This window comes from Hesperophylax consimilis, chromosome 9 (genome assembly GCF_061612785.1).
Source record: "Hesperophylax consimilis isolate HC1 chromosome 9, BYU_Hcon_1.0, whole genome shotgun sequence".
NCBI classification, from domain to species: domain Eukaryota; kingdom Metazoa; phylum Arthropoda; class Insecta; order Trichoptera; family Limnephilidae; genus Hesperophylax; species Hesperophylax consimilis.
In genome coordinates, this window is record NC_142844.1 from 4,091,553 (window position 1) to 4,112,259 (window position 20,707).

Sequence of the window (20,707 nt, forward strand, 5' to 3'; positions counted from 1 at the left end):
AAAGCCCGAAAATATTTTTTTACGACTTGTTTGCAAAACATGGACATTTCTCTACTTTCTGTAAATATAATATGCATGTATTAAATATGTAAACCTTCCGGAAGAAATTCTCTTAATGGTAGTGAAAACCCTATCAAATTCCGTTGCGTAATTTAGAAGAACTAAGCGCACAAAGAGACAGACCCGGATAGCGACTTTATTTTATACTATTTGAAGATAGTAACAGAACTTGAATAGGACTTTTACAAAACCCGAAAATGAACGTTGAAATTTGATGAATTGTTCAAATTCTGCGAAAATTGTCTTCTCCAAAATTCTCTAGCCACCCATGGAATGAAGGTTGAAATTTGATGAATTGTTCAAATTCTGCGAAAATTGTCTTCTCCAAAATTCTCTAGCCACCACATGGTTTTGAAAATATTGTGTGGGGAATTAGTGGATTTCTAAAATATTGTGGAGATCCAGTACTGGGCAATCGATAATCCCCCATGCATAGAAAACCATACTGAAATATATGCAAATTACGGTCTGAAAGATCAATATAATATTACGAAAGCAGGGGGTCTTCACAAAAAAGAAAAAATCGGTCTACTGGACAAAAAAAGTTTGGGGACCTCTTGTGTAGATGAATCATTGCGAAAACTGTTTAAAAAATTGCCATTAGTACCTACCTACCTGTCTAATAAGTTTCATAAAGATGATGTGCATCGTTTGTATAAATATTCTTTAGTTTTGTTATAAAATTCACTCCTCGATACAACAGTTTTGTGTTATGGGAAACCAATACGTAGGTGGTATTGACATATTTAAGTTTAACTTTGCGAATTTTGTGAATCATATAAACTGTTTATTCCAACACTATTCTTAAACCTTGTTGTATTTTTGTAAATCTGATCACTGTTTTGTTTTGTTTCTTGTATTTTTATTTCTTGTATGTATTTTTTCCTTTATGTTTCAAAATTATCAGTCGCGTTAATGTTGTACTATCTACGTATAAAAGCCCTCTGAACGTTAAATAAAAAAAATTATTATAAAATCATAAGTATTCAAATAAATGTTTCAAATATTGGGTAGTCGTGTTTTTGATATAGTTTTTTTTTTTTATTTTGAACGAACAAATTTGTACCTAACTAACACCAAGTGCAAAGTCGCATGTTTGAGGTATTTGTAAAAATATTAATTCAGTTTTTTTCCTATTTATTCTCCTAAAATTAAACTTATTAAATACTTATGTCATTTTCACCTGTCAAATCTACTATTCAGCACTTTAAAAATGGAAGCATTACGATATTATTTTTTAAATCTTGCAAATAACAAGTAGAAAGTACCCCAATCTCATTACAATGATAAATATGTTACTGTTCGGCATATCGTGCCTACCTTATCGCGTTAATTATCTAATTCAACTTGAATTTGATTTCGCATTCATTAAGCTGAGCACACGCATTTTATCTAGGGTGGCGCTTATGACCTTTTGGTTATTGCTGCTCGCAATAATATGCTGGGGAATAAATGTTCCACGGGAAGGCAAATAACCGACATAAAAAGCAATCTATGAGTGTCAGAATGTTAGTTGTATCTCTGGGCGGTATGTCAATCTACCCTTTAGGCGCCCCAGACCAGGCAAGCCTGAATGACGTGGCTCCGTGAGAGCCCTCCACTGAGGGAGTTAGGCTATCACCAACCAGTCTAACCACCTTACGGAAGTGGCCTGTACTACGCTGTTATTATTTGCGCATTATAGCCCCAGTCCACCGCCGGTCTGGCGCAGTCACCCCCTGGGCGGCTGTGCGCACGCGCCGCCCTCCGATCGATATGGGGCCGCCCTAGACTCTAGTGTTCGCCTTGTATCGTGTTGTTTGGACTGTGAGCAGCGATCCTTGTCAAAAATTACACCCAAAAACTACACTGAACCGATAAAATACTGACATTCTGATATCCTGATACGATCAAACTCTAAAATAGCTATAAAAGCTTCAAAATCTTGACAACAAGTCAAAGATTTCATTTTTTTACTATCGCGCATTGAGTTAAAAGTTTTATTTTTTATAGTCGCATTTATCAGATAAAGTTGAACAGATCTCTGTGCAGTTAGTGTGAGCATTGCGCGCGCAGTTGTCAAGCCGAGTGGGGACTCGTTGCGTTGTCAGTGACGGTCGTTCTGTAGGCGGTTGCAGTCACAGTTATCTTGCGCGTGCAGTGCCGGGCCGTCCTGCTGCAGCCGAGTGCGTGTCCGTCGAGTGTCTGTCAAGTGTCCGTGTCCGCTTCGTGTTCACGTGCCCGAGGTCCACCATGGCCGCGGTACCTCAGGATGGCGACTGCTGCCTTCTCTCGGCGTTCAGCATAAGTAAGTCTGATCAATGACTCGGTGAACAGTCAAAACCAGCCCTAGTCTAGTATTGTTAGATGATAATCACTCGTGGATATCCGTTACTCCTGCGATTTTAGAATGTTCGCCCTGCAGAGAGATTCTCATTCATAATCAAAGCGTTGCTTAAGAGTGGGTTATAGGGCATAATGGTGATTTGCTGGAAAACAGCTCCCTAAAACGGCTTAATACTACCTTTCGTATGTCATTCTCAGACTTCATATTTTTTTATACCAATTAATGGACTATTATTTTTCAGTCTGCCTATTTTTTTTTGTAGTTGTTGTAGGCATTCGACTATAAAAAATAAAAACATTGATACACCATACAACCCACTTTTAAAACTTGGATGTATGATTATGGCGTCAATAACGGCTTTACACTATATTTTTAATTTAAAATATGTATATAATACACACATCTGTAGAAGTACGGCCTCTTATTATCGTTATGCTATCTGTGGATATTAACAATTAAATAAATACTTCATCTTGCACCAAATTTTCAACGCATTTCACAGTTTTTTACTTATTCCGGGATGGAAGCCCCCGGTGATGGCGGTGGAGCTATAGGCTCCCTGTTTTACGGCGTATATATTTCGAAAATGCCATCAAAATGTTTCATTAATGGGTCTAAAAGTAGAATACCGACTCACTTAAAGAATTGCAATAATCTTATGAAGCTACGAAAACAGTAAGTACTCACAAATTCTCTTTTTTCATATAAATTTGACGTATTGTATATTTTCAAGTGTCAAATTCTTTGAAACGTGTAAAATCCAACATTCTATATGCGTACCTTTTCCTAACGGTTAGCACTAACGTCATGTTGTTTACTGGCGGCATCTTTATGCAAGTGTGTGTGAGAGAATTCATTGTCTTTACGCGCTCTGACTAAGTGCGAGATTGGACGTTTTTTCATAGGGCACGTTTGGTAATTGAACCAAAAATTACCATCTCACGCCGGATCATTTTTAGTTCATATCACCTTTCCGCGTATAAACACGTAACCATTCACACATTGTCAAATCAAAGATATTCTATCTATGTGTTGTGTTGTACAGTTTCAAATAATTATATTATTTTTCTCTTTGTAGATCAACACATGATTTATCCATAGCAGCCGGAAAAAATACTCCAAACAAGGTATGCTTCAAGTAACGAATAAATGAAAAAAGATTATTGTTTAGTTGTACTAAATAACACAGTATAATTTAACAAATATATAAATAAAAAAATAAAATTTCTTTTATTTCTCGAGGTCAATTTATTAATGATGTTATTAATATGTATAAATATTCTATCAAATATAAAATTAAGAAATTCACCAAATAAATCCACCTTCGATTTTCTCTAAAACGAAAGCTCAAATAAAAAAAGTCATAACCCAAAATTGTCAATAAATTAAAGGTTATTCACAAGTTATCCATTTATAGGACAACTTTTTTAAAACGATACGCCCTTAATGGTTTTATTTATGTATTCTATATTCATTTTGATGAACAGAAAAAAACTTTTTTTTTCTTAGCTTTTTTGAAATTTTCGATTTTCCAGCGGGTTTTTTTCTGACCGGTGTCCATTTAAAAAAAATGATATAAAATTATTGTTTTCATTACAAAACGACAGGTTGGTAAGGAAAATGTACTTTTATTTATTTGCGTTACAGGGGAATAACTGCTTTGATAATGTTATAGAGAAACTGACCAGGACGCGATTTTCGTAAATTTACTCAACATGTGCGAACTTCGGGCGGTTGGTTCGATTCAAGACCTCTGTGCGTTACCTCAGAATGATTACAACCCAAGGGCTTATAACTTGGAAACATAAAGAAATATAAACCTTAATGTTGCAGGTCTCAAAACTATCCGTTTTTAGCTTATGACCTATAAAGGGTTTTACCGTTTATACCACGAGTTTCCGAACACCGTGTAAAACAAACTATATGTATCGGAAATGTTCCTCAACACTAATGACAACAGCAAGTGAATGATGAAACATTTATAAAAAATGTCAAATTAAATGCTTTACCAAAATAGTAGGTTATGCAAATAAGTCATACCTTTTTACTAAGTTGTTTGTTTTACTTAATATTTCACATTCATATTATACGATCATTGCTTTGCGACAAACGCACAGGTGATGTTATATTTTAACATGTTCATTAATGTACAACTACCGCCCTCTAGTGACAAAAAAATGAAGACATTTTGACAGTTTGCGAAATTTCGCTATCATATAACAAGCGCTTAAAATCGGTAGGTATGTATGGCTATATTCAGAAATGAGGTCTGAACAGAATGAATCGAAAGGTATTGCCTTCTCTTTCTCACTTTTTTCATTCTCACAACATCCCCTACGGATGCCATAGTTGCATTGGTTCCGGACAGTTGTAACTTTTATGCGGTATCACATTAAAAAAACCTGTAAATTGGAACATAGAAAACAATGGACATTGTTTGATAATGCTTATTGCTTAGCCTTTTTTATTCCTGTGTAGCTGTATTTATGTAGATTCGGGGTAATTATATCGATTATTATAACAGGGCGGCGTTATAAAGCGAGTTGAGGAAGGAATAATGACGGATGGCCACTCGTTACACATACAATTTTAATATTATGAACTTGTCCGGTTGACCGGTCGGTGGCTGAGTCGGTATCACCTTTGGGTCCCACCCAGACGTTGTGTGTTCAATTCCTCGGCTGGCTAAGTCATCCATCACAAAAAAACAACATTTTCTGCTTACTGTGATGGTAAGTCATTAAAACAACTCGTTCTCAAACTACCGACATAAATAATTATTGTAATATACTGTAAGTAGGGTGCCCAACTGTCAATGACTGAAAAAAATAAAGTTATCGATTTCGTTTTTTGAATGAACAGTATATACCTTGGTTCAATTCATTTTTCATTTCACGAAGTCATGTTTCAAGCCTATTTCAAAAAAGGAGTTCTTTTTTAGGGCGACGCAATTTTCCGCACGCAGACAAGAGTGTAAAGGCTGGAGTCTAGAACAACGATTTTTGCAAGGAGTGGGTAGCTATTAAAACCATATAAGCTGACTTTAGCCACAGGTTGAGTGAGTATGCGGATAATAACTGTCACGATTCTATTATTTTAATTACCTTTGACGTTTAAAAATAATTTATCAACGTTTTTGAAATAAATAATTCATTTTTGCTCTCCTTTTGTTAAAAATCCACGAAAAAAACGATTGGATCGACTATTCTCGAAGTGTAAACGTCAAACTGACAGCGCGCTTGTAGCAAAATGCTCTCGATGAGAATTGCTGAGCGCTAACCAAGGCTTTCCTCCCCTGTAAAAGAGTGGATACTTCATTTTAATAGTATATCTTAAAAATAATTCGTTTCGTATCGATCGATATTTTTTTCCAAATGTATTAGTAGTTATATCCATGTTTCTTTTGATCGATTTAAGTGTATGTTTTTGTTTGTTTCGTCATCTAACCCGATATATCCAAATTGCGCAAGTTAGTATCAACTACATGTTCTCGATTATTTATTTCTTGGTAGGTATAAGCGTTGCCCGCGACGATGGTCCACATATTTATTTTTTCTGTCATTTAAATTTTTAGCATACGCTTAGCGTAGGTAATTAGCTACCTCCACGTTATTATAATCTCCATGCCCCATTGCTTATCGTGTAAAAGAAAAGATCCTCACACTGTAGGTGATATAATATGAACATAATGTCAACATAACATCTTATCTAGAATAATCTCTTACAAGAAATTGCGACATCGACCTTCAAGCCCAGAAGTACCAGTTTACTAAGCGTGTCTCGTAGATTTTTTTATAAGCCATGGGTTATTTTTACGCGCAGGACGTTTTTTTACCTTCCACTTCAATTGATTGATATTTTTACAGACCAGCCGTTTTTTCCACGCCATGTGTTATTTTCCACGTCAGGTGTTTTAAAATCAAAGCAGCCCTGGTCTGCCATGACTGAGTGACTGCCTGTATGTCGGTTCTAACCAGTCGGTGTTCATGGAGTCACGCTGAGTATAGGATATCCTTTGATATGCGATTACATGGACTTTGTATGTATGATTATTGCATAGTTGCTAACAATGATCTGCATTAATATCACGTATTATGTGGAACATGACATCACGTGGATGTAATATGTCTATGGTGTAGGAAAACATTGTCAAATAGGGTTCGGAGGTGATTTTTTACAAAGTCTATACCATTTCAGTTACGGTGACGACAGTAACAGAGTAGATTTTGTTTTTGCAAAACCATTTACAAATACCATACCATTTCTGTCACGGTGACGACTGTGATAGAGTATCTTTTGTTTATGCAAAATCATTTGCAAAGTCTATATTCAGAGCGCTAGATATGCAGGAGTTTTTTGACTTCCAATGAGAACGAGGCCTTACTCATTTAGCAAAGGTAAAGTAGGCAGACACACTCACGTAAGACAGGCTTTGATGTTTGGAAATATTACAAAAAAAAACTATGATGCATGAATTTCTTTAAAACAATTTAGTTCAGTTTACATAAAGATTTGCAACTGCCAATATGTGGATTCACATCAAATGCTAGCAGATGCAAGAGCTCTGTGTGGTTGAAGTGACTTGGATGTCGGAGATTAGCAAGGAGTCGGAGAAAAAAACAATTATGTTTATTTATGGCTTAAAACGGCCCTGTTCAACGAGCAAAGCCGTTCAAGCTTGTATGTAAATATAATTCCCTGTAAGCTCTATAAAAAATTACAATTTCCACCAGTATTGATGATAATCTTCATTATATTTCAGCCATTCTTTTCGATGAGAATCACTTTATTGTGTCACAAGGCAGAAACCTGCTCAAATCCATTGAAAGCACCTCGTTTTTAGGGTTGAAGGAAATGTCGAGGACAAAATAAATGGTATGGAAATAAACAGAGCAAAAACCATTTCGAGCAATGTTTCGATTCTGAACTATGGTGTTTCGCGTATTTTTTGCCTACTGTAGAATTTAACCCCGCGATCTCTAGGTCAAGAGCCAAGGATCCTACATCTCTAGGAAGTCGTAAATTGAATAATCGTCATACTAAGAACAGGTACATCTCGTTAATTTCAGATTAATTTAGATAAATAGCATGTTTACACGTAATGATATAGTTACACCATAATATTATATATTGCTTATAACTTGTAATGTTCCTGCAATGATGAAAATGATTAATGTCATCAATTGCAGTCACCGGAGGAGATTCGTTCTATCGTGGTACGATGACGTCAGGTGACTGTTTGCTGGGATGTTTGATGCGTGGATGATCAATAATCATTCTAAATATAGGTGCATTACTGAACCGTACTGTCTCTGTACGACGTGTTCATTATTAATAATATAGTTATCATCTACAAGTAGTACAAGTATACAGTTCAAAGTGATACCGATTCATGAAAAATGACTCGTCCTTTACTGAAGAATTGCCACTTTCCAAAAATTTTCGAGCATTTCATTTTAAGCAATGTTTTGTCAATGATTTTGAATAGTACACAACACTCAGATATACCTACTAAATATTGTACCGCCGCACCGGGAACCATTTATTGGAATACCAACACCTCTGCTATAGGTCACCCCAAGTGGTTCGCTACGTTTGGTGGTTTAGCAGGGGTGCCCGGGTTCATCGGGTGAGGTGTGTTCAGGATGCGCCTGCCCACCAGTCGCGTTGCGTGCCAATCTGGAGAGGCTGGTTTGGGGAGATCCTTTGACCTCTCCACCTGGTCTCTCGACCCATCGCCTTGCACCGCAGTGGAAGGGATATATTCAGACATCCGTCACTCTTGGACACACTTATTCCTAGATTACTACCCGACCCTCGTGCCTTTTACTTTCCCAGATGTTCCTCTGTTTCCTTTTCTTTCCTTAAAAATACCCTCCACACAGCATCCCCAAATATGCCATAGGCACTGAGGGAATTTTTTTTTCTTCAGGGAATCCTGTGTGGGGTTAATGTTAAAAAATATATATGTATATGCCGATACTGTCAAACCCTATGGATGCAAACGCAACGAGCTTACATATTTGACACGAAGGTTACGCTGCTACGCATTTTCCAATTTTTTACAATTGAAACTCAATCTGTTTTAGAAAAGGTTCAGAATTCTTGATAGACGGGAATTTGGTTAGAACGGCTTGTTTTACATAATTTGAGCATTTCGTCAAATTTTAGATATTTAAAGTTCTATTCAAGTTCTGTTTTTATTCTCCATATGCCGGTTTTTTCACAGAACTTGGAAAGTAACAGAACTATAATAGGACTTTCACAAAATTTTAATACTGACTTTGAAATTTGATAATGAAATTTTGTGAAATAACCCGTCCTTAATTTTTTTTGTTTCGCTAGATAAACCAAAGGCGAGATTCATTTGGTAATCGTAATTTTTATGGCCGGCTGGTTTCCTCGGTGCAACGGGTCACGTGATCGGCGCGCCGGTCAGGTGACCGCGGAAATCTCTGCTTAGTACCATGCCATACAGTACCTATATTAATTATTATACTCATTTCTCGATATTGTCATAATAAAAAGCTCACATACGCAAATAAAAAACTTCCTCAATTATTGCTTTCAATATTAAAGTGAATTATTCAATTCAAACTGCTGTTTTTTAAACTATTTTTCAATTCAAATTGAAAGCAAAATAGGAAATTTTATTAAAATCAATAAAATAATATTTCTGACAAATTTCTGTAAAGGTGTAAATTGAGGGAGGTGTTAAAAAAACGATATCTGTACATAATCTATCAAACGTGCTACAGCTCGTTCTTATAAATACATTTTCAATATTATTAGTATTGGCTCTTAGGAATATAAAATGTGTCCGGAGATCGAGTAACTCTTAACGGGCTATCAATAAGATGTGAATTATCTTATGAAGTACCTATTACTAGGTCTCTAATATGAGACATAGTTTTCATCACTTCGCATGCGATAAAAAAACATATTTAATTTTTTTTCTGAGATCTTTCTATGTTTGATTGCGCTGCGGCGTTATTACCTTTTTTCCCATTGTGATGGTGTTGATTGAGTTTTGGTATAATAAGCAGTAGGTACTATGTTTCCTTCTGGTTTCGGAAAATCTCGTTGTATTCATCATTAGGGCAGATATATAAATATTTCCGGATTACGAATAACCAGACAATCTTCAATTTCGTTCTACTTTCTTTCTTCATTGTAAGCGTAAAAAGGTGGCGTGTGCGATGAGGAGGGACTAAGGGCAGCGGGTTGAACCTGACGCCTAAGTGGTAACCAGATGTTTTGGATCAATCAGCTTCTAACCGGTCGTAAGGCTATCTGAAACGTTGACCCAAAAATGAGGAGGAAGCGAAACCTCGCTTCTTACCCAAAACTCGAACAATGCAGTACTTTTTTTGGACCGCGTGAATCTTAACACATTGTAGTCGGGCGCGTCAAACAATAGATAGCGGGTGTTTTTCGCGAATAATTTTTATTTCTGAAGACATTTTTGAAGGGTAAAAGAAAATATCAATTAAATAAATTCCACTAAAAAAACACGTCTGTTTTGTAACTCTGTATATCATAACTAAAGCACGTGTATATTAGCGCCACTCTATCTTCACAAGTAACGAGTGCCGGGAAAAGTCATTCAGGAAATGATTATTGTAATAACATCCTCGGGATTATCTCCTAAGAGAGGTCCAATGAATTTATAACACGTCATAAAAATATAATAGGTAGGTACTCATATTCCCAGTACAACTAACAAACAATCTTTGAAATTTAACACGATAAAATTGCCTAATTATTGCAAGAGTATGTGTGTACATAAAAGAAACAACGGCTCATCTTTTTTTTGTTATATGTGTGTGTAGTTTGTAATGTCTTCAAGCGTTTAGATTAAATAGTCACCGGAAATAATAATAATAATAATTTTCCTTCCTCGCCTTTGAAGTGGAGCCGGCGTAAAGGGTATTTTACCCGTTCCGCCGATAAAAATACCATTCCCGCTCATAGTGTGTTAAATCAAAATTTGTTTAAAAAATAACTTTATATTATGCGTTATAGACTATATCAAAATTCTTATAGACACTTCGGTTGTACGAATGTTTCGAATAAGCCCATCACTAATCATTATGATAGAACAACGTGTACACAGCGCAATGCAGATATTATTGTATACGTACTACGCCATATATAATTTATACTTCCTTCGAGAGGTGCTGGAAAATTCCGCGCCATCTTTAAATCTGTGCTCTTGTTCCCACCAAAGTCTCTTATGGCCGCCATCTTCTGGGTCAGCCGATATTCGTAGCTGGCAACACCGAACCGATTTCTCTATTATTTGCAACAGGGAAATAGATACAGAGTTCGGTTTTTCATTACAAAGAAAGCATTGTTAAGCCGATAAGTGGCGGGCTTCTAAGATAACAACCTACATAATATAAGTACTAGTCAAGTTTTATGTTTTATTTTCTCTGTTTGAGTTAGTACTAGTTACCCAGATAATATTCTAAATCCTCGTAATTATACTTATCATAGAATTGACGGTGCTGAGAAGTTTGGCATATGTTTAGCCATTTTAACAGCAATAAAATATGTAACAGCTTTAAGTGCGTAATTGCTGGAGTCCTCAGAACGAATCTTCGTTCAATCGCAGACCATTAAAATAATCATCCAAATCGCTACGAGCCATTATTTGCGATGAGTTCAAGACTAAAAGTTTATTGGATATGGGCGTCTCAATTATGTCTTCTAATGTTTGAGAGCAACATCAAATTTAACGTTAATAGCTATTCAAATTCCTTGTAAATTTGCATAATCAATAACGGCCTAAATAATGTAGTCTTAATCCGGTAGGTATCTACCTATAATGCCATTTAAAAAAAATATTTTTCCCAAGCTTTGCCATAAATTAGCGTAATGAATTATAGGTATGTTTGCATTAATGTATGACAGCATTACGAATGAATTAAGTAACTTAAAAGTTAGGTCTTGTAAAGCAATAGAGTTGAAGACAGAGTGCTTCACATCGGCATATGATGCATGTTGACATAACATAACCACGGTAAACAAATAAACTAAAATATGATGCATGTGCATAGGTAAACATAAAAATAAATGTAACCCGCTGTGGTGCCCGCTCTGACCAGATACGGCACTGTTCGCCTTCCTTCATATTGCGATATAAATATCCGAGAATGTACTATAATATTATGTATTTCTTATTATATACTTGATGTATTATTGTGTGTATAGTATAATTGCACGGTGTTACGGGTGACGGTGTCGCAGTAACGGATCGGCTTGCACTAACTCTAACAGCTAACTGTTTGGCTTACAGACGCGCTGTTCCAACATCCGGAGCGCCTTCATCCCCGCGGTGAGTACTAACTAACTCTTCTGTCTCTTCTTCTACCTCCTTCTTCTGTCTTCTGCCGATCGAAAGATACCACCCGCCAGCTGTGAGTATGTACACTAGCACAGTCGCATGTGTCCCGCATTCCTACAAGCTCTGACCTCCTGGTATCCTTTATCCTCTCCCACTTCATTTCCCAGATTACACAGGTTCATGGCCAATGATCATCTTCCTTTACTAGCTGCAGTGCTGTCTCCTACACTCCTGCATGTTCTGGTCTCCTGGTACCAGAATTGTTCATTTCCCAGATTAAACTGGGTCGTGACCAATGCTCATCTTTGTTTACCCAGCTGATAGATGTTCCAATTAATAATAGTACTGGTTTTCTTTCTCCTAGACTCCTGCATGTTCTGGTCTCCTGGTACCAGAATTGTTCATTTCCCAGATTAAACAGGGTCGTGACCAATGCTCATCTTTATTTACCCAGCTGATAGATGTTCCAGTTAATAATAGTACTGGTTGTCTTTCTCTTAGACTCCTGCATGTTCTGGTCTCCTGGTATCATCCCAGTGTTCGTTTACATTACACAGGTTCCATAGCAAATTATCACCTTCCTTTACCAGCTGTTTGAGTTAACAGCAGTGTGGGTTGTTTGTTGCCTGCATTCTCTGTTCTTCTGGTGTCATTTCATCATTCATTTCCTCAGTTACACAGATTACATGCTCTGCTCTACAGTTTCATCCTCCCTTCCTTTTCCGTCTTCCAAAGGTCCATAATCATCTTCCTTTATCTGTTAATAGTAGTTATGTAACTTTTTCCTCTGGTTTTCTCACAGTTCCATGGTTAATGCTTTATTGCAAGATTATTTTTAGGCGATTTTTAAATTTATGTAAATACTCACGTAATCTGTCAATTTTACGTTTATTATATTAAAAAATATGTAAAGTTTTTTCCGGAAATTAATTGTATGTAAGTATTTGTAAAAAAATAGTATCTAATCTACCAAACGTACGCATTTTTTATCTGTGGCGAAAACGCTTATAGATCAATCGTAATAAATATGATTTATGATTTTCACGGCCAAACGTATTTTTGTTATTTGTTTTTGGGGTGTTATGCCGTGTTGCGCTAACTCCTTCTTTAGCCAACGTTTTGGACAGCATTGCAGTGTCCATCATCGTAATAAGTTGTACAACTCCATAAATCCGACGGTAGCTTTACATTAATTTATTCGCTTTTCATTACATATTAAATATTTCGATTGTGATTTGTTAAAATCTTTCAAGCAACTGGGGGTGTTACTTTTCAGTGGTTTTATGTAGAATAGTATTCAAAGTACAGCATGGTTAGGTAATTTTTGATGATTGGCATTTTTAATACCTTTTTTTACGTAACCCCACATGGGAGGCCCCGAGGAAAATAATTACACTTAGGGCCTATGTCATCTTGTGGATGCTGTGTGGAGGGTCTTTTTAAAGGAAAGAAAGGAGAGGAAGTCCCGAGAAAATAAAACCTATGAGTCAGCCTGTCCAGGAGTGACGGACATATAAATATATCCCTCCCACTGCGGCGCAAGGCGATGGTTCGAGAGACCAATTAGAGAGGTCAATAAGTCTCCACAAACCAGCCTCTCCCGATCTGGCACCCCACGCAGCTGGTGGGCAGGTGCATCCTGAACACACCTCACCCGATGAATCCGGGCACCCACTTGGGGTGATCTATGGCAGAGGTGTTGGTAATTCAATAAATAGCTCCCGGGACGGCGGTACTCAAACCCGCCTACCAAATTTGAAATACTAAATTTGTGTACTTACCATTTTTTAGGTCATTTCGATAAAAACATAGATGAAATTATTCAACCCTGAAATATCTCATAATTATAAATTGTATTGCAAAATTTACATAAAATATTTAAAAAAACATATAACCCTTTTTATACGTATAAACTTCAGGATTTTTAATTAGTCAAATATTCGTTTGTATTCGTCTCCTGTAAAATTTTGATTTTGTGGCTTAAAGGGTTTTACCAAACCACAGTTTCTATTAAATATGATTTAAGATTTTCACGGCCAAAAGTATTTTTGTTATTTGTTTTTGGGGTGTTATGCCGTGTTGCGCTAACTCCTTCTTTAGCCAACGTTTCGGACAACATTGCAGTGTCCATCATCAGGGCAGATGTGTTATTTGGATGCAATGCAATGTTGTCCGAAACGTTGGCTAAAGAAGGAGTTAGCGCAACACGGCATAACACCCCAAAAACAAATAACAAAAAAACACAGTTTCTATGTTTATTTTTACCTGTTGCTTTTACTGCTAGCCTAGCTTACGTAGCATGTAGCAGATATTATTAAAGTTGTCCATAATAGAACTAAAGACTACCAAAAATGTATTTGCGTAATTGTTGTTGCGTAAACTTCGATAACATCTAACTGCGGTCACGTGTGGGCGATAAATATAATAAAATCGCACCCCAAGGCAGACATTATTTTTAGCTGCACGTTTAAATGATATATTATGTATTATTATCGGTGCCTACCCAGTGGAGGGTTTTATAACCACTCTCGGGCGTCTCTACTTTCCTTGGCCCAAAAAGTATACAATACCTATATTCTGTCGAATCGATAATACAATCAATCTACGCGTGGATAAGTTGCGACCCCAATAAGTCCATTTGATGGAGCCGGAGTTGGCGAAGGTAGGGCACCCGGGGCACGGGGCTAGGCGCAAATATATGAACCTTTTTGCTGTAGAATTTTGTATTTTGGTTTTGGTTTATAATCCCTTATTTATTTATTAGTAGTATTATTTATTTTTTTAGGATTTCTCTCTTCAAAACTTGAAAAGGGTTAAGTAAGACAGGGGGTTTCCTTTTTGTTTTTTAACATGACATCATCACATCAATTGTACCCGTTTTATTATCCTTGCGGTTCGTTTTGGAATGGATACTAAAAGAGAACGTTATCCCGATTTTATATGGAATCTGGTAGTACCCGCAGGAATTGTAGTAGTCCCAGAAAGAGGTCGTACGTGATGTCATCGTTCTAGTATCTTCTGTATTTTTCGTTTTCATACAAGAGTGTGAGAATGAAGAGAACGTGCGTCGATGACGTACGTAAAACACACCTTTAAAAGGTGATATAAAGTCATTAAAAGCGAAACTAACCTATCGACCTAAGCTGTTTTTTTTGTCACTTCATCATTTTCTATCACTTTATTAAAGGTGCGTTGACTCTGGGACTATCGTACATATATCTACCAAAAAAACATTTTATTTTCTTCTTCATTCTATATACATTTGTCTCAACATACAGACATATGCACTTTCGCGTCAGAATTAGCATTTCCATAAATCCTTTGTTCGGACTTTCCACATTTCGTTCCATACATTAGCATCAGACAGCGGCGTAGCTACCTAGGGGCTACGCGGGGCAATGCCCCGGGGCCCTCAAGCTCAGGGGGCCCTCGAATCCTTACCAGAAATCTCGATCGAACTGAACTTTTGGAAATTTCTCCCATTTTCAAAATAAATATGACAGGTTGCATCTTGGAACCCCACTTTAATCATGACAACTCAGTTGAGAGAAATTCAAAAGTAATGCCTAAGGAATTCCCCTAAATTCTATCTGAAGGTTGGCAGTGTTGTCAATTTGACGGATAGTGATATGTGCGTCATTCCCCAACGACACTTGTAGCGTATTAAAATATGGATAAAAAGAAGAAACCCAGTGGTGCATTTAAACGCAAACAACGCCAAGAAAGAGAAGATAGTAAACAAAAATTGCCCAAAATTGACAAGTTTTTTAGTCAGCCTTCTGCAAGTACATCTGGCCAAAATATTTCTATTGATAGTGACTCAAATAATGTGGTAACTGCAGTGTTGGTTGAGAAGCCTACTGAAGAAGATTCGACAATTATTGCAGTTGGAGATACCTCCGCCGCCGATCATGTGAACATGTCAATACGATATCTGCAGTAAAACTTCGTTGTTTTGATATTATCAAAGCATTATCAGAAATAGTTCTATAGAGTCCTAATAAAGATGAGCGTAGTGAAGCAGAGAGTATTAAAACAAAAATGCTAAATTTCGAGTTCGTGTTGCTTTGCGAATTCATGCACAGTGTATTAAACGACATCAATTATGCATCCAAAACTTTACAAAAATGCGACATCAATTTGGGCGAGGCGAGTAAAGTTTTAGCAGAGACCAAAGCAAAGTTGCAAATTTATAGAAATGATTTCGAATTATTCAAGTGCAAAGCCAGTGAAACTGCAAGAAAATATGGTATTGATACCCATTTTCAAGAAAAAAGGCAAAGAAAAGTTAAAAAACATTTTGATGAATTAGCTGCTGATCACCGATTTCCAACCGAGAAAAAATATTTAAAATTGAGATTTTCAATAATGTACTAGACACAGTAATATCTCAATTAGATACACGTTTTATTGGCATGAGTGCAGTCTGTAATCTATTCGATTTTCTAACACCAACATTTTTATTACATGTTGATGAAGCAACTTTATTACAAAAGAGTGACGAATTCCAAAGAAAATATTCAGATATAATAGGCCCTAGTTTTTCACTTCAATTTATTAATATTTACCATCTAGTTTTACCTCAACTAACTCAAGCATGGACTGTTCACCAAAGATGTAAGGAAATAATGAGCAAATATGGAGTGCTAATGTTATTATTCTTTACAATTCCTGTCACTTCTGCAGCAGCTGAAAGGTCATTTAAAAAATAATAAAAAATAATTTAAGAAATAAGATGGGCCAAACTCGACTCCGACATTTATCGCTAATAGCAATTGAAAACAAAACCGCATCAGCCTGGATTTAAACGAAGTCATTGATACTTTTGCGAAAACTAAAGCTAGGAAAAAATTGTAAATGTAATTGTTATTTAGTCAGTTGGTAGGCCCGACCTTTATATAATAAACCCTTAACAAACCTACACCAAGTATTCATTGTAATTTATGTTGTTACTGTTTAATATTTTTATTACCTACCCTGCAGTCTGCAGTGCACAAAAAAGAGTTTAAGTAGCTTAGCATTTTTAAAGCGTTTTTTAAATTTCACATTTTATTTGATAAAACCATCAAATAAACTGCTATGTAAACCCGTCAGTTTACATAGCAGTGGGGCCCCATTTTTTAATTTGCCCCAGGGCCCTTGTTTACCTAGCTACGCCACTGGCATCAGACGAAGTAATACAGCCCTAATAAGTATAAATAGCCAACAATCCCTGCAAAGCAATGTAACCTCTGATTTGTTAGGATAGCCCTCGGTGTATGGTTGGTTTCCTGTGTATCGTCCCCCGTCACTTGTGGCTGTGTGACGTCACAGGGCGGGGCGGCGGACGCTCGCGCAGGACGCCACGATCAATACGGCCGATGCACTTTGCACGTGCGATACACGGATCGGCCATTTGCGCATTTCCTCCAAATGTATTCATTATTCATCACAGAAAATTGCTCATTTTATTTAATCTCTTGCTACTGTTACCAGTTTGGTGACCTAATACTGAAGGAATTTTTATTTTTTGCTGGAGTAATCCACATGAGTTACAAAACTCATTGTAGGACGAGAGGAACTTAAAATACAAATGTGGGTGTTAATAGGTACAATTTTATATTAATATTTTGTTATCAAAATTATAAGTTTCACATACGAAACAGTACACAAACAAAAAAGGAAACAGACAGGGATATAGATATATACACATAATATACATATACACATAATATATATACACATAAACATAAGCTAATGGAGGACTGAACGCAGTTGGCGCTAACAAAAAATTGTCCAAAGAAGTGAAGTTAGCAGTCCACAATGAAGTGCTGGTACCTACCCTGATGTATGGAAGTGAGGCATGGAACTGGCAAAGAAAGGATGAAAGTAGATTGAATGCTGTTGAAATGAGATCTCTGAGGCGTATGTGTGGTAAAACCATGTATGATCGTGTGAGGAATGTGGAGATCCGCAAAGAGTGCAAGGCTGATGTAAGCGTAATGAGTAAGATTAAGAAAGGGACCCTTACATGGTTTGGGCATGTAGATGTAAGGAGGATATATGATGCAAACGTGAATGGTAGCAGAATTCGGGGACGCCCGAGGAAGACATGGCACGATCAAGTGAATCAGATACTCGATACGGGTCATGTCAAGAGTCAGAATAATAGAAGAGTATGTATGAGACGATGTATGAATGTGAATGAGGCAAGAAGTGTGTACCAAGACCGAGTTGTTTGGCGTCCGTCCTCTCTGCCTACCCCTGCGGGGAAACGGCGTAATGGTTAGTTAGTTAGTTAGTTAAGCACAGAGCCAAGGTAGGAATTTGGAAGATGGTACTTACCCAATAATACATTGGTAAAAATAGATTATGCTCGATTAAGGGATAGAAAATGAGAGAGAAAGAAACAAAACAAATTACACCACGGCAAGAATTACGTATTTTCGCTTGATTAGGTTTTTTGAAAAATATTCTTTTAAAGCCTTACTTTGAGTTTTTGGATTATGCTGGCTGTTTTTGTACATTTCTAGAAGAGAGTTATAGAGTGTGTAGGCAATATAGTTAAGAGATTTAAGGATGATCTCATAAATACCTCATCTCACACATGTTGTTTTATGACCAATAAATTAGGAATGTCAGAATAAGTTTGCAGTCTGAAGGAAATGATCAATCGAACAAAAATAACTTGTCTACTGGGCGGCGTTACTTCACAATAAAACTTTCTAACGCATTCTAAGTTCATCAAATTTACACAAATCATCAGTCGGACTTTTCTATTATCAGCTCGAAATATCGTATGTGGTATTATGCCGTGTTACGCTACCTATTTTCTTGAGCCGACTTTTCGAACAGCACTACAGTATTCATCATCAGGGCAGATGATTATCCTGTTCTCGAGTAAGTTTCAAGATTACAAGCGAACACAACATAAACCACTATAATACTTTTGACCGTGAAAATCTCATAATTTCAAGTTATATTGTTTATTTTTCATTCTAAAACTCGGGCTAAGCCGGATAATAAGTGTAATGTAATAAATATATACGCACATATTACGTAAGTACGCATCTTACTTGCAGATCATGCTTGAAGTTCGTCCGCAATTTTAAAACCAGACAATGATTCCTACATACTTAATTAACACCAAGTTCAAAGCGACTATAAGACCATGAGACCGTGAATATTTTAATACGTACGTTGATCTTATTTTTCCCGTACTGTATTATTATATCTTTTTCGTTTCCCCTCTTGTTTGTAAAGACTCGCCTAAGCCCTGCTTACGAATACGAGTCGCTTGGATGGACGTGTTATTAAGGGTTCTGTTAATCTAATTATCCACTTGACCAATGTCGAGGATTATCACTTATCACCCACCCTTGGCGTAACCATAGATACCGTAAAATTATTATTGATATTTTATTGAAAGAGCTTGTAGTGACCTGAAGATTGGGTAAATAACCTTATCACTTTCAGTTTATTGCAATGGGTAAATAAATATCGCTGATAAAAACAAATAATTCGAGTTTTTTCAGATCTAGTGAATACGCATTTTCGAAACGAATTAAATTATAATCGAAAGGTGTTTCAAATTATCTAAAAATGCTATCTTCCTCTCTCAGCGATGTCTTAAAAAAATATTCGTTGACAAACAGAGATACGTGATAATAAGGCTTCTGTGGTCGAGGGGTAAAGCTCTCGACTAGCAAGCCGAAGGTCCCAGGTTCAAATCCCGGCGTGCGCAAGTAAATTTTATTTTACTAATCTTTGTTATTTCGCAATTTACTCATTAAAAATAACATGTAGTATATTTGCGAGACGTTTCTGAGTGGAAGATACTCTCAATATCACTCTGGTGTAAGACCACCATTCAGAATTGAAACGTTGTTTGAAATGGCTTTGGCCGTGTTTAGTGAACATTTATCAGCATGTACTTCCCCAGTGCTATTTCACATAAACAAATCTTACATAAGCATCTTAAACTTCGACCAAATATATTTATATTGATGATCTTAACGCACCTAACCTAGATTTTATTTTATTTTAAAGACAGTTTTTGGTATTCTACGCGTGCACGCCAAGCTCTACATTTTCCTCATACCTGCAGTCTGCAGTGGTCAACGCGAATCCAAAAATGATTACTCCGAAATAATTCTAAATTGAATACTCTGACAACAAATTCAATCGAAATGCATTTCGATTGCACATCTGGCAACACAATGTGTTCCCCAATAGGCGAAAATTATTATAAGGTTTGTTTTCTAAGAATTTTACCGTCAATTCATCAATCGTTGCTTTTAGTCGGAATGATGACATTACATTTATTATTAAATAACAGTTTGGCGTAGTATCGGGTGCGATTCCTGATAAAGAAATTGCATAACTTCTTATCATAAAGCAAATTATTTCATATTATACTTCAATATTATTATCTTCAGACATAAGAATACCGATTAGATCTCTGAGTGCTCTTTTATAGGTAAGTACTCGAAACAGAAATATAACTCCTGATGGCGTGGAACGTGGAAGTATGTATGGTAATGAAAATTAATAAAACAAATATTTACCTAAATGCGAGATCTTCGATATTCTGGAATCCTCCCTTTGCAATATCGGGGACATTCCACTCAACTCTGTGCTTATTATTTTTATTTCGGGTCATTCAGCGTCTGAGATTTTCCGCACCTCGTCACCATCGACGTCAGTTTGTTCAAATTATTCAGCAAGACTTTCTTGTGATCTTTTTTCAAAGAAACCCTCTTTCCAAAGCGCTTCTCGCCCGCTGGCTAAACCCCGCCGTCGAGTTGCCTCGCACTATGTGACTAAAGATAACCGCACTTCAAAGTCTACGTAATAATAAAATAATAAAAAAGTACGTAGGTACCTGCAATCGTTCCTGAACGCGTACGGCGCGGCGTCGGCGTCACCATGTGACGTCTCGGGCGGGGAGAATCGGCGCCGGCCCCGAGTCGGCGGGGCGGAGCGACGCCCGC

The 20,707-nt window shown here is 36.8% G+C and overlaps 1 protein-coding gene across 2 annotated transcripts in view; it reads left to right on the forward strand.

The window, feature by feature from the left end:
* The first annotated feature begins 1,862 nt into the window (after positions 1-1,862).
* The window catches only part of Rtnl1 (reticulon), a 35,900-nt gene continuing 17,055 nt past the window's right edge, over positions 1,863-20,707 (forward strand). Inside the window, exons 1-2 of one of the 2 annotated variants that reach the window (XM_089635557.1) lie at positions 1,863-2,347; positions 11,688-11,726. In XM_089635557.1, the coding sequence (XP_089491683.1) occupies positions 2,293-2,347; positions 11,688-11,726 (94 nt within the window). In that variant the 5' untranslated portion in view covers positions 1,863-2,292. The remainder of the gene's footprint in view (positions 2,348-11,687; positions 11,727-20,707) is intronic. The other variant, XM_089635559.1, reaches the window with a different exon arrangement.